This window comes from Aureobasidium subglaciale (genome assembly GCF_000721755.1).
Source record: "Aureobasidium subglaciale EXF-2481 unplaced genomic scaffold scaffold_23, whole genome shotgun sequence".
Lineage (NCBI taxonomy): Eukaryota > Fungi > Ascomycota > Dothideomycetes > Dothideales > Saccotheciaceae > Aureobasidium > Aureobasidium subglaciale.
The window spans coordinates 323,124-336,287 of record NW_013566972.1 but is presented as its reverse complement, the minus strand read 5'-3'; the positions used below and the strand labels follow the sequence as shown (position 1 = coordinate 336,287).

Genomic DNA, 13,164 nt, shown 5'->3' with positions numbered 1-13,164 from the left:
CAGCCTAAAGTGCCTGCGGGCTTCTCTCCAATATGCGATCACTATTGATATCGCCCTTGATCGCCCTCTCTTTCGCTGCCTCTGTGTTTGCTGCCCCTCCGATCCAATATGATGCGCCCGCAGTCGCTCGAGATGCCGCCTCGATTGTAGCGCGAGATGCGCCCGATGCTCCAGCTTCACCTGCGAAGGATCCGGAAGTCAAGGGCGAGACGGCCAAGGATCCCGTCACAGATGGTGCAGACTCTGGACCCAAGGGGACCGTCTTCAATGGCGTTAGCGTCCCTCCGATCACCGAGCTCAGTGGAACCACCCTGGACAAGGACATCGAAAAAGGCACATGGCTTGTGGAATTCTTCTCGCCTTACTGCCATCATTGCAAATCTTTCGCTCCGACATGGCAGACGCTCCACGAGTTTTACTACACCTCGGACCCTCTTCCTTCTTCCAACAAGGACTCCGCAGACTCCCTCAACTCTTTTACCCGCTACTACGATTTCAAGTTCGCTAAGCTCGATTGTGTCGCTTTTGGCTCCGCATGCTCCGATAAAAACATCAACTCATTCCCTACTATTGTTCAGTTCAAGGATGGTAAAGAGGTGGAACGCAAGGTCGGTGCTTTGCCTATGAAGGATGAGGTCAAATGGATTGAGAGTATGCTCGAAACCATCAAGCCCGGCTCAAGACAAAAGGACGGCCCTAAGCTCCCCAAGGTTGGCGCCAGCTCATCGCCCGAATTTAAGGGTGCTGCTGTCGTTGGTCCCGCAAAGGAGGCAGACGCCATTGCAGAGGTCACCAAGTCCACCACTTCAACTACCTCGACCAAGTCCCTGCTCCAGGCCACAAAAGTTGCAAAGGAAACCCCCAATCCTGCTGGTACTTCTGTCCCATTGACCGCCGAAGCCTTCCAGCACAGAGTCACTACCACCCACGATCCCTGGTTCATCAAGTTCTACGCTCCCTGGTGTCACCATTGTCAAGCTATGGCTCCCAGTTGGCATGCCATGGCGCGCGATATGAGGGGTCGGTTGAATGTTGGCGAAGTCAACTGTGAGGTCGAAAAACGTCTTTGCAAGGATGTCAACGTCAAGGGCTACCCTACTCTGATCTACTTCCAGGCAGGTGAACGTATCGAGTACGAAGGTCTTCGTGGCCTCGGTGATCTTATCAGCTATGCCAACAAGGCTGTCTCTGCCGGCGATGGTGTTGTCGACGTCGACGCTGCTGCTTTTGAAGCTCTTGAGAAGGACGAGGAAGTCATCTTCCTTTACTTCTATGACCACGCCACTACTAGCGAGGATTTCCAGGCTCTCGAGCGATTGTTGCTGAGCTTGATCGGCCATGCTAAGCTAGTCAAGACCAAGGATCCTGCCCTCGCTACCAGATACAAGATCTCGACTTGGCCTCGTCTGATCGTTTCCAGAGATGGAAAGCCGACATACTACACTCCGCTGTCCCCCAGAGATATGCGCGACTTCCGCAAAGTCTTGGGATGGATGCAGGCCAATTGGTTGCCGATCGTGCCTGAGCTGACGGCCTCAAATGCTCGTGATGTTATGGACCACAGACTCGTCGTTCTGGCCATTTTGAGCCGTGAACGCAAGGAAGACTTCGCCATTGCGCGACGTGAACTCAAAAGTGCTGCTCTCGAATGGATTGACAAGGAAATTCAAGCCTTCCAGCTAGAAAGACAGGAGTACCGCGATGCTAAGCAATTGCGCATTGAAGAGGCAGAGGACCGCAACGATCAACGCGGACTACGAGCAGCCAAACAGATCAGAATCGACATGAACGAGATTCCTCGAAAAGAGATAGGTTTCGCTTGGGTTGACGGTGTGTTCTGGGAGCGTTGGCTCAAGACGACATTCGGCATTGATGTCAAAGATGGAGAGAAAGTAGTAATCAACGACGAAGACGTAAGTTCTGCGCGAAGAGGCACTGGAGAAGATCAAACACTAACCTACAATAGAAACAACGATACTGGGATCTCACGACGACTGGCAACCCCATTGTGCCATCGCGTGTATCTATCTTGGAGACACTTCCCAAGGTGGTAGCCAATCCACCAAAGATTAGCCCCAAGCACAAGAACTCGTTCCTGGGCCATCTGGCATGGACAGTGCGAAGAGGCATGTGGGCTCACCCTCTGATAACAATTGGGCTGGTGATTGGCATGCTTATCGGAGCGAGTATCTGGGGTAGAGGATTGATCAGAAGGGGAAAGGCATTCGGCAACACGGGGTCTTTCTTCACAGTGGGTAATGAGAAGGATGGACTATTGGGCGGTCCAGCCACAGGAGACAAGGTGGATTGAAGTTGGTTAAGAATCTCTGTTTTTCACTTTTACACAAAAGGATATGACCTTTCATACATTTTCCATCAAGGTCGAGTTTGGGTTCAATGTATTCCTTCGGGTGAAGACGGAGTTGCGGAGTTGGACGCGGAGGCCTTGGCGAACCCCCGAAGGTCGGAGGGCGATGCGATCAAGATGATGATCAGACAGTCAAGATTGGTTCCTCAGTAGTTGCGCGATACGATGAGAGGTCAATTACAGTTGTCCCGAGTGCAGGCTGCACGGAGCGCTGCGCCATTTCGCCCACGACCGACCTTCCGACTGTCCCAACAAGTTCGCCATGCATCGACAGAGCTCAAGCAAGAAGTCGCCCGCAACGAGAAGATTGGAGACGCCCGCTCAGGTCTCACTCGCATCAAGAACTTGATCTTCGGAACCTCCCTACTCGCCGTCCTGGGATTTGGATATCTATATGTCACAGACACTCGCGCGACCTTCCACCAATGGCTCGTGCCGCGTGTGTTGCGTACCTTCATCCCCGATGCTGAGGAAGCCCACAAGATCAGCAACAAGACACTTAAGGCGCTATACTCGGTTGGCCTGCATCCTCGCGAGAGAGGCAATCCCGATATCAGCGGAGACTTGAAGGTCGAGGTGTTCGGACATGTCTTGGACAACCCCATTGGAACTTCTGCCGGTCTGGACAAGAACGCCGATATCCCTGATGTCGTCTTGGGCTTCGGCGCTGGTATCGTAGAGGTCGGTGGTATCACCCCTCACCCGCAGGAGGGTAACCCTAAGCCTCGTGTCTGGCGCATTCCCTCGCAGAATGCTATCATCAACCGCTACGGTCTCAACTCCGAAGGTGCCGACAGTGTCGCTACTCGTCTGCGTCAGCGATTGCGCGAGTTCGCATACTCCATTGGCTTTGGTCTGGATCCCGTAGCAGAGCAGTCTGTCTTGGACGGTCACGCTGGCGTGCCTCCCGGCAGTCAGATGCCTGGTCGTCTGCTCGCTGTTCAAATGGCCAAGATGAAGGAGACTCCGGACAACGACATTGATGCCATTGCTCAAGATTACGTCTACTGTGTCAATCAGCTCGCCAAGTATGCCGATATCCTGGTTGTCAATGTTTCTTCACCCAACACTCCTGGTCTTCGCAACCTGCAGCAGGCTGCGCCCTTGACCAAAATCCTGACTGCTGTTGTTGATGCTGCCAGAAATACTGATCGCGCGACGAAGCCAGCCGTCATGGTCAAGGTCTCTCCGGATGAGGATAGCGAAGAACAGGTCAGCGGTATCTGTGGTGCTGTTTGGGCCAGTGGTGTCGACGGTATCATTGTCGGCAACACCACAAAGAAGCGTCCCGATCCTCTGCCCGCAAACTACATGCTTCCTGAAAGCGAACAGAAGATCATGCTCGAAATGGGTGGTTACTCCGGTCCCCAGTTGTTCGAGCGCACAGTCGCTCTGGTCAAGAAGTACAGAGCAGCACTGGACAAGGGACCCAACGAGACCAAGTCCGAATCCAAGCCTGAAACCAAGAAGATCGAAGCACCTAAGCAACCGGAAAAGTCAGAGTTCCAGCTCGAGACCGAGGCCATGAAGGAAAAGATCAGAAAGCGATTGCAGCAAAAGTCCGACGCGACACAAAGTGCCGCTCCCAACAGCCTAGACGCAGAGACAAAGTCTTCAATCGAGTCAAGCGTAGAGCGCGACCTCAAGAACCTCAAGCCTGTAACCGAGACAGCGGATAAGTCGAGCCGCGATCAATCCATCATCCAGATCCCCGAACGCCACTTGCCAGACTCGCCCTCTTCATCCTCCGCCACCACAACCGCAGAGACAAAAGCAGCCTTCTCAGCCGTCGAGCCAGCTCTCGGTGCCGCCCCTGATGCTGCCGAAAAGATGCTCTCCTCCAAGTCTTCCTCCTCAATACCCTCAAAGAAGACTTCCCTCTCCACCCCAGCCGACCTAGACACCAACAAGGAAAAAGTAATCTTCGCAACCGGCGGCATCACAAATGGCAAGCAAGCCCTAGAAGTGCTCAATGCAGGCGCCAGTATCGCAATGGTCTACACAGCAATGGTATACGGTGGCGCGGGCACAATCACCAGAATCAAGAAGGAAATGAGAGAGGAGATTCGTGGTGTTAGTGAGCCTATGTTGCCTTCTTCTGCGCCTCGTGATGAGCGCTGAGTATCTCTGAAGTGGGAATAGCAGAGGAGGGGGGAATTCGGTTCGTAGGATAGAAGAGATGATGGAACTTGAGTGGTAACAAATGCAATTGGCTATGGAAAGCGTTCAACGAAGGCTTGTGAGGAGGGATGCTGCACGAGTGAAGAGGAACTCTGAGGAGGTACAGTATGATACAGGTCAGAAGATCAACTTTCTCCTTTTTTTTTTCTTTTTTCCCCCACTCTCGCTCCTTGTCTATAGCATTCTTTTTCCAGTCTTGCTTCCCTCTAACCATCATCGGGGTTGTGGCGCATTCGTTAGCGTATTTGTCTCCCATGTGTGTGTTTGTTACGGCAGCATGCATGAGTGCACGAAGGGTCGAGAGTTCAAACACTCGTTAACCAGTGATCCATATTTTTGCTGTTTGTGGGTGGTATATATCGACCTCTGTGATTTTTTTTTGTGGAGGATTTTGCTTATATCATTTTCAGTATCCCAAGCCACACAATGATAAGAACACATTATGGATAGGAATCATGGAAAGCTAAGTTGAATTGTGAGAGTCATGTGATGACATATCTTGAAGGTTGTGTTTTTGGGTATAGACATCCTTCTTTTTTTTTCTTTCTTTTTTTTTTTTAAAAATCACCCAACCAAAACCTTTCTACTCAACATGCACCTTTCCAATTCTCTGTCTCAACCCCAAAATATCCTTTGCAAACGACACAATCCACGCACTAACAAAAATAAATAACAGCAACGGCGACAAAACAACACTCAATCCCTGATGCACCCACGCAAACGGCAACCCCCCACTCCAAAACACACAAAGCGCACCATAAATCCCCCTTACAGGCCTAACATTCTTCAACCTCTCAAATACACCCCCTTCTTCCCCATCCATGCCATTTTTCGTCACCTTGTCAAATACAGAAGGTAAAATTTCAGCGTGGTATTTTTGGCGCAGGGTGTCGTAGTGGGGTTTATCGTACAAGGACCAGAATTCGGAAGAGGTGTAGAAAGCGTGGGCGTAGAGACATTTTAGACCGTCGAGGGCTGCGGTTTTGGCTTCTATGGCGCGGTTTGCGGCGGTGAAGGAGGTGTGGTTGCGGGGGCCTGGTCCCCATACTCCTATGTTTATGACGCGGACGGTGTCTTGGGAGTAGTGTTTTCCTTTTGGCATTAGAGGGTAAGGCGCATTGAGTTTCAGTGGGCATAACCAGAGAGGGTAGAGGTTGAAGCTTTCATCTAGGTAATCGATGAAGTCTGGTGTTGTGGAGTATGGGAACCCGATATCTTGGACGATAAATTCGTTTGCGAGACCGGATTTGTGGAGAGCGGAGTACATTGTTTTTGTGTGGATGAGGTCGTCGAGGAGGTAGCGGGTCAGTTTATTGAAGGGAGCGAAGTGATACTTGAAGGCGTAGTAGCCGCCCCAGAAGGCTCCTCTGTCGAAACGGAAGAGGTAGTCTTTGATGGGTACACATTCGGTGAAGGTCTTGGTGCTCGAGGCCGGGATGTCGTGGTTGAGGATTTCTTGGGCTCGGACGTAGAACCAGGGATCTGATCGTGAAAGATACTTTGTGATTTTGCATCTTGGAGATGGTTTGCTGGCCATTCGACCTGCGATGATCACTCCGCTGGTCTTGGAGAACATGATACCGTCCAGATATTGAACGTCCTCGTTGGCGGTGTAATGCTCGATGACTTTCACGGCGTCTGGAGCACTCGACACAGAGTGGTACTCCAGTTCCATGAAGTTGCCAGCCTCCACTAGTTGGACTTCGATCTGTGTAACCACTCCGAGAGTGCCAAATGAACCTGCAGCTCCGTGGAACAAGTCCGAGTTCTCCGTGCGGGAAGCTTGCACAATCTCTCCGTCTCCCAGCACAATCTCGATACTATTTACGATATTATCGAAAACACCATGTCGAAAAGAGCTGCTCTCGCCAGAAGTACCACTGAATCCACCACCAACAGTGATTTCTTTGAACTCCATAATGACAGGTGCAACTAGGCCATACTGTAATGTGGCATCGACAAGCTTCTCCATAGAGACATTTGGCTCGACAACAGCAATGCGCTTTTCTGGGTCGATCTTCAGAATCTCGGTGAAGTCGCTGGTTGATACCATTTTACTGCGGTCCTGCTCCTGGCGTCTTGTGCTGCTAGTACTGCCATGGAATATCCGGAAGGGTTCCTTTCTGTCGTAGAACGAGCGGACTTGAGATGCTACTCGCTTAGTCCGTTGAGCGTGTGCCTCGAGTGAGACACTCTTGTTTGACATGATCTCTTGAAGTCGATTCTACCCTTGTGGGTGGATTGGTCTATTGAGATTCTTGAGATGTAACACGGATTGACTGTGTTGACATGAGTTATGATCAGGTATAAGTGTTGAGGTGGTGGATCTATTCCGAGATTTGTCTATGGAGCTTCAGGGTATCTGAAGCAGGTAACAATCAACAAAGCATTGGAGATCAGTAGAACGTGTTAGATTGTGGTGCTAACCTCGATGTTACGTCAGTACTTTGGCTTTCGACTGCCGAAGCTTCCGAGCTGTTCGTTGATGACTGGACATTTGGCTACCTTTCTCGACCAGCTTCTTTGACCCAAAATTGGACATTCGAGCAGCCGACATATCATACATTCAGATCCCTCCAGCTTATAACAAAATACCCATGAACATGCTGATGTAGCACCAATGCCGTTGCCAGCGTGCCATTTGCATCCGTTGAGAACGACTGTATTTGTGTTAGTAACACTCACCAGTTTTCATTCGACGCGCCTCATGCACCTCGCTCGCCCAATCGCCAATACGCATCAAGATGCCCGGAGCATGGCTGAGTGATTCTAATTGAGTGCTGTCAATTTTCGTCGCATTCATCGCCTGCTGCAACGCCACCCGCTGCTCAAAAGAGGGCTGTATGTGAATGGTCGGGCTCATCACGTCACTGCTATTGAGCGTCTGTATGATGAACATTTGATCTAGCAACATGCTGGAGATTGACATCGCTAGGCCAAAGGTCTCTTGACTTCGATTTCCAAGAGGTCAAGAGTTAGCAAGCGCGACCCCGACCTCAGAATCATCTTCGTCGCTCCCGCTTCGGATCACAAGGCCTTCAAGTCAGGTCTGCTCATGGCAGTGTCTGCTGCTCTCTCCCAGGGCAAGTGGACATGGTTTCGCAACAGAAGCGGCCCCTTAAGCACATTTAAAGCCATTGATGCTGGGAGTCGCGACACCCTAGAGAGCTTCAGGCTCCTCTGGTGCATGCGTGGTCGGAATGTTCTCCAACTATAGACTACTTATATGTCAGGTCTAACGCGTTATAGACATCTGGTTTCCGCTGGAGCTCTTATCATAGCCCTAGGCTTCATGGTTGAACCTTTCCTGCAAGCAATCATCTCGGACTATGGGCGTCTGGTCGATCAGGAAAGTAATGGTGCCACTATCGGCAGATCATTTCGTCTCGATGGTGGTACCCAATGTATTCTCACATATCCATCAAGACATCCGAAGGTCGATACAACACCAGGCTTTTCTATCAGTGCCTCCGTATACGACGGTCTTAATGCAGCAACGAGCAATGGTTTCGAGACGTGTCCTTCACGTGCGTATCCGGTAACTGTACTTGGCCTGAGTACGCCTCACTGGCTATACATAGCACATGTTTTGAAGTCTCCGATAATCTGAAGAGGACGAACCTGGAGGATCGAACCAAGACAACAACCTCGACAACCCGGAAGCCATCATCGAAAGGTCTAGCTACCTCGGCTACCTCCTTAGACAATTCTCCAGTATCTGCTGCGACTGAGGATGTAGCATCATACCCTGTGGCGCCTCTGCCGATTTTCTCCGATGTATCGCCCTTGAACTCTCTGATAGCCCCAATCAAGTCCAGCGCAACTAAAGCCACCGTGGGGATAGAGAAGAGGGCAACTTCTAGCGCCTCATCATCATCTGCGAGGCAGACCAAATCTCCAATCACGTGGTCAGACTGGACGCTGGAATATCTTGACTTGACCCTTACAAACACTAATGAAGCTTGGCGAGCAGCCAATACGTTCTCTGTCCTACAAGCAGCAGTCGTCGCTAATCCGAATTGCACTGTCAACTTCAAGGGCTCTCAAGCTTTACTCGCTGCATTCACAGCCTTACTCGCTTTATTCACCGTGATCCTGACCGACAACAGCCATACTCTCGGCAGTGCATCTTGGGATGCTGCGGATGCATCGGCCATGGAATGCGGATTAGAGTCAACTCTGAACGTGTACAACTCCTCTGTTGTCAATAACATTCTCATCGAGCATGTTGTGGCAAGTGCTTCACAGAAAGTTCCGGACTCATGGTTACCAGTAAAGGGAGTCGACCAGACCTATTCGCACCCCAATGGGCTTGAGATCGATTCAGGAACGTTTGAGTCAAATCCTGTTTATCATCATAAATTTTTGCATCGCGACGACTACGCCATCGATCCCGCGCCTCTGCAAAAAGGTATTAGCGGCAATTTTAGCATAGCGCAGAGTGCTATGCTATGTACAGTCGACTTTCTGGCGTCTTTAATCAAGCAAGAAAACGACAATGGAACGGTGAAAGCCGTGACTCAGGACAATCTACCACCGCTCTACACATATGGTAGCCCTGTCCTCCAGCCATTGTACAACCAGACCGACTTGAATGCAACATTAGACGCCATAGCAAGAAGTATGAGCAACGCGATTCGCAGCCTTGGATCGAAGCCGATGCTTGGTAAGACACAGCAGTGGGTCAAGTACTACCAAGTACGTTGGGCATTCCTGGCCCTGCCATTGTCTTTAACCACAAGTGAGTCTGAAGAAGAAGTGTCCATCACCATGTGCTCATGTTTGCTAAATGTACTCTCCCAGTCGGTACAGTGTTCTTTATACTCTCGATCATTGAAGCACATAGAACCCAGATCGATGATTGGAAGGCCAACAGTGTCGCCACGATGTTATACGGACCCGAGGAGACGACCTAAAGGGAACTGCGCGTCAAAAACAATACAGAATCCTTGAGTGTAGCTAGCGAGACAATAGTCAGGCTTGAGTGGTTCCCTGAAGGGTATGCACTCACGTGCGCACAACATTCTGCCGATAAACCCTCTCGACCGACTACACCTGTTAGAGATGAGGAAGAGCTTGAAATGAACATGCTAAGGTTACCGACAACATCTCAAACCGAAAATTCGAACGCGACATTAGTGGATCTACAGAGCACAGGTGGTGCAGAACGAGGCAGTATCCGATCAGTATCGCCAGGATTGATAGGCCCTGGATGGAGTGATGTCCAACTTCAGGACTTTCCTTCACCACCAGGAAGTGGAAGGAGCCCTTGAGCAAGGGCAATGGTATTCGAGTTCTTGTGCGCTCTGTCTGTTCTGGAACAATGGTGCTCTCCTTACGAATCATATTCTAATTTGATGACAGTCGATTCATGCTCTAATTTGATGACAGTCGCTACCGTATATAGGACCCTATACGATGTTCGCACTATACTGGCTAAGCGTCAGGCCGAAGCCGTGCCTATCTGCTTATACAAGCTCGATTGATTAATAGCTTTAAGTTACTCACTTAGTGCTGGATTGTCAGATGAGCCCCCACTCGTCAAATACGTTAGCTATACTGATCTGACGAAGATTGAAATATCTTGGCAAATACGACGGCGGCTGTGACGTGCACTCCTTTGGTACTTTCTCCTGTCTCAAATTCGCATACGGGTGTCTCAAACAATCGTGTCTCTAAGAATATGCTACGGCCGTTCACCTTTCGAGTCTAGTATGAATCCCTCACTTGAATCATGAGATGCAATATGCCTTGCGACCAAACTTGGAACCGTCGCTGCAGTTACTGCTTCTGTCGCGAGTTACACTATAAGCCATCAAACCAAAAGAGTAAACAGTTGTCCAAGAATCACGTTAGTATACCTCTCATAAATAAGTCTTCCAAAAATAGAAATGTACGTCAGTGCACACCTATGCCCTCGAGTTTGGCCCAAGTACAGAGATACAAGGCATATCTACCGTCCAGCTTGCATAAACCTATAAAAGGTTAAGCATGGGGATTGGAAGCGGTTAGGAGGATATGCCACACGAAAGGGGGTACATTTGCTAGCAGCCACAAATCTCAAGTATCTGCATCGAGAAACGACATATTATACAACGGGCAAACCTCCCCCCGGCATATCTCGTCAAGAAACCAACGTGCTCGCAGAAGGACCAAGTCCAGAAAGGGGGGGGGGGGGGGGTCTTGATGAGGAAATGTGGCCGATCAGAAGCGAAAGAGCAAAGACATCAATCCATGGCGTCAAGAGCTATTGATTTTCGAACAGACAAGGCAATATGTCTTGTACGAAGGCGGAGGACAAGGAGTGAGATGTCTATTCGAGACAATAACTGTGGAGGATGATCCTCCAGTGGAATTGATGGTCGGGTCAATGATCCTCGAGCAGCAATTTCAGCTTCTTGGAGGCGATGAGTGGGCGTCAAAATCCATGGCGTACATCACACATGCTGTGCAGGAGATCAGGGTGTCTGGAGGGAGGGGCAGGCCACAGACAAGTCATTACAGGGGTAAACAAACGAGATCCTTTCTCCTCCAAGCAACGGGGGCTGCAGGGGCTCATGGCGAAGGAGCTTGAGCGCGGGCCACAAGTTCGGATGTCGGCTCTCCGAGTTTCCAAGCCATTTTGACAGTCGTCGCGTGGGTTGCGTAGCCTGTGCTTTCCTTGCGAGCGAGTTGATGGAGACAAAGAATAGCACCTAATCTTGTTCGCATCGCATCGCTCTGACTCTGTTCCCTCGCTAGGCCTGCATTTCGCTGTCAGGCTTGAATAAGAATGGCACAAGCTCGTGCAGCAGGCAGTGTCGCCGGTGCCGGCGCATCTCCGCATAGCATCAGTCTTAAGGTGCTTAGGTAAATGATTGCTGGCCTGGTTGTCAATGTGCCTTGACTGAGCTGCTTACTGACGAGCGAATCTTGCACGAGAGTAGGCTGTCCCACCCATCACTATCGCCGGCACATACACTCCCCGGAGACGACCTAATCGCAAGAGCCTCACTGCCCTACCCTGCTGCGCCGAATGATGCCTTCCCGCTCTCACCGTTGCTGGCACTGCCTCCTGCCTTTGGTGCTGCCTACGTGGGCACCGTTTTCTCTTGCACGTTATGCGCGAACAACGAACTCCCGCCATCATCTCCTATTGTCGTACGAGATGTACAACTAAGTGCCGAACTGCAAGTGCCGAGTGGTAGCATTGCATTGGATCTCGAAGGACCAGACACTGTAGAGGGGCAAGATACACAGCCTGCACAGACACTACAGAGGATTGTACGGCACGAACTACGCGAAGATGGACCTCATGTCCTAGCCGTCACCGTCACCTACCAAGAAACTCGAGACGATGCCACAAACAAGCGGACATTTAGGAAGCTGTATCAGTTTGTCGCGCAACCTGCTCTGGGTGTAAGGACAAAGGTAGGCGATCTCGCAGCCAGAAAGGATGTACCCAATGCGCGGAGATTTGTACTAGAAGCTCAACTTGAGAATCTCACCGAAACACCAATCGTGTTGGAAAAGGCCATCGTTAGCACGGCTCAGGGCCTTACAAGCAAGAGCCTGAATTGGACTGCAACAGATGAGAACCCTATATTGAGTCCTCAAGACGTCATGCAAGTCGCGTTTACCTTCGAGCAGACTCAGGGAGAGGATCTGGACGAGAAGAATGGCAGAACAGTTCTTGCTCAACTCCATGTCGACTGGAGAAGCCCAATGGGGGAAAAGGGTAGTTTGACGACAGGCTGGCTAGGCAGTAGAGCAAGGTGATGACGATGGCACTTGGGTTTGATTACGCAAAGTCTAATCGAATCATACTCGGCGCATCGAATGGATGAGACGTCGGGAGCGGCTTACCTAGTTGACTCAGTCCTCGGAGTGCTACAGAAGATGTCTCAGCCGCCCAGGGTTCATGATTGTTTGTTGCCGGCTTGCCGTGAGACAGAAGTAACACAGAGTCAGGTTTCCTCAGCCCAGATGGGCTCGAGCCTTGGATCGTGGAATTACACACGACTGGGACCATGGAGCCACCGTGAGGCGTATTCGAAGTCCGGTACGCATCATGATATTTCTTACGCCGAGACTCATGATTGCGGAGATTTTGTGCAATTATCCATTGGTCGAGTGAGAGTGCTGCTAGTTTGAAACATGAGGGGCGTTCTCCGCAGATCGTTTGCGCCTGCTTTAAGAGTTTAAGAGCAGGCGAGATTTTCATGTGCTCCCTGTTGCTGGGTGCAAGGGGATGGCGGAAAGGGCGCATAGGAGCAATCGCACATAACTCTTGTCTCTGATAAAGCTGGATTCTGCAGCACATCAGGGAGGCATGGTGAGGCGCACAATGACAGGCGATACGAAATTGCGCCGCGCGAAGAATGGATGTTTATTATTGCCGATCGCGTGTGCAGCAACAAGTGGAGAAGTGGAAGGGTCTCTGACCGAAACGGGGTAGAGGACCACTAAAATGCCGTATTTGTGGCTAGCCGGCCCTCTTGGCCTGGCCAAAACATAGGAGAAAAGTAAAGTGATGGACAGGCTCGGGACACGAGCTCGAGACACACGATGCTATACTTGTACCAGGGTGGGTGCGGTGGTGCGGAGGATGAGGGTGTGTAGACAAAAGAATCCTT

General features: G+C 50.7%; 6 protein-coding genes across 6 annotated transcripts; 4 read left to right on the top strand and 2 right to left on the bottom strand.

Moving 5' to 3' along the window:
* Positions 1 to 32: 32 nt before the first annotated feature.
* Positions 33 to 2,311, top strand: AUEXF2481DRAFT_68884 (uncharacterized protein; the record flags this gene model as incomplete). Its single annotated transcript, XM_013485242.1, has 2 exons — positions 33 to 1,913; positions 1,967 to 2,311. 2 exons carry the CDS (start codon positions 33 to 35, stop codon positions 2,309 to 2,311), a joined length of 2,226 nt encoding a protein of 741 aa, XP_013340696.1.
* Positions 2,312 to 2,533: 222 nt separating this feature from the next.
* Positions 2,534 to 4,489, top strand: AUEXF2481DRAFT_68883 (uncharacterized protein; the record flags this gene model as incomplete). The annotated part of the gene is made up of 2 exons (XM_013485241.1): positions 2,534 to 4,027; positions 4,280 to 4,489. 2 exons carry the CDS (start codon positions 2,534 to 2,536, stop codon positions 4,487 to 4,489), a joined length of 1,704 nt encoding a protein of 567 aa, XP_013340695.1.
* A 515-nt stretch (positions 4,490 to 5,004) lies between these two features.
* On the bottom strand, positions 5,005 to 6,928 carry AUEXF2481DRAFT_43343 (uncharacterized protein). The gene has a single exon (XM_013485228.1). It carries the CDS (start codon positions 6,753 to 6,755, stop codon positions 5,133 to 5,135), a length of 1,623 nt encoding a protein of 540 aa, XP_013340682.1. The 5' UTR covers positions 6,756 to 6,928; the 3' UTR covers positions 5,005 to 5,132.
* A 346-nt stretch (positions 6,929 to 7,274) lies between these two features.
* AUEXF2481DRAFT_439591 (uncharacterized protein) lies at positions 7,275 to 8,432 on the top strand. The gene is made up of 3 exons (XM_013485291.1): positions 7,275 to 7,431; positions 7,485 to 7,749; positions 7,801 to 8,432. The coding sequence occupies exons 1-3, from the start codon at positions 7,399 to 7,401 to the stop codon at positions 8,157 to 8,159; spliced, it is 657 nt and encodes a 218-aa protein (XP_013340745.1). The 5' UTR covers positions 7,275 to 7,398; the 3' UTR covers positions 8,160 to 8,432.
* A 1,104-nt stretch (positions 8,433 to 9,536) lies between these two features.
* On the bottom strand, positions 9,537 to 10,089 carry AUEXF2481DRAFT_439319 (uncharacterized protein). The gene has a single exon (XM_013485290.1). It carries the CDS (start codon positions 9,893 to 9,895, stop codon positions 9,608 to 9,610), a length of 288 nt encoding a protein of 95 aa, XP_013340744.1. The 5' UTR covers positions 9,896 to 10,089; the 3' UTR covers positions 9,537 to 9,607.
* A 1,232-nt stretch (positions 10,090 to 11,321) lies between these two features.
* Positions 11,322 to 12,307, top strand: AUEXF2481DRAFT_32445 (uncharacterized protein; the record flags this gene model as incomplete). Its single annotated transcript, XM_013485202.1, has 2 exons — positions 11,322 to 11,398; positions 11,476 to 12,307. 2 exons carry the CDS (start codon positions 11,322 to 11,324, stop codon positions 12,305 to 12,307), a joined length of 909 nt encoding a protein of 302 aa, XP_013340656.1.
* Positions 12,308 to 13,164: the final 857 nt, after the last annotated feature.

What these genes read in the sequence shown, in the direction of transcription:
- AUEXF2481DRAFT_439319 (XM_013485290.1), bottom strand. Translation starts at nt 9,895, where the DNA reads ATGATTCGTAAGGAGAGCACCATTGTTCCAGAACAGACAGAGCGCACA.
- AUEXF2481DRAFT_43343 (XM_013485228.1), bottom strand. Translation starts at nt 6,755, where the DNA reads ATGTCAAACAAGAGTGTCTCACTCGAGGCACACGCTCAACGGACTAAG.
- AUEXF2481DRAFT_439591 (XM_013485291.1), top strand. Translation starts at nt 7,399, where the DNA reads ATGGTCGGGCTCATCACGTCACTGCTATTGAGC. An exon ending in TCACGTCACTGCTATTGAGC is followed by an intron (nt 7,432 to 7,484) that starts GTCTGTATGATG and finishes TGACATCGCTAG; the next exon opens with GCCAAAGGTCTCTTGACTTC. An exon ending in CTGGTGCATGCGTGGTCGGA is followed by an intron (nt 7,750 to 7,800) that starts ATGTTCTCCAAC and finishes CGCGTTATAGAC; the next exon opens with ATCTGGTTTCCGCTGGAGCT.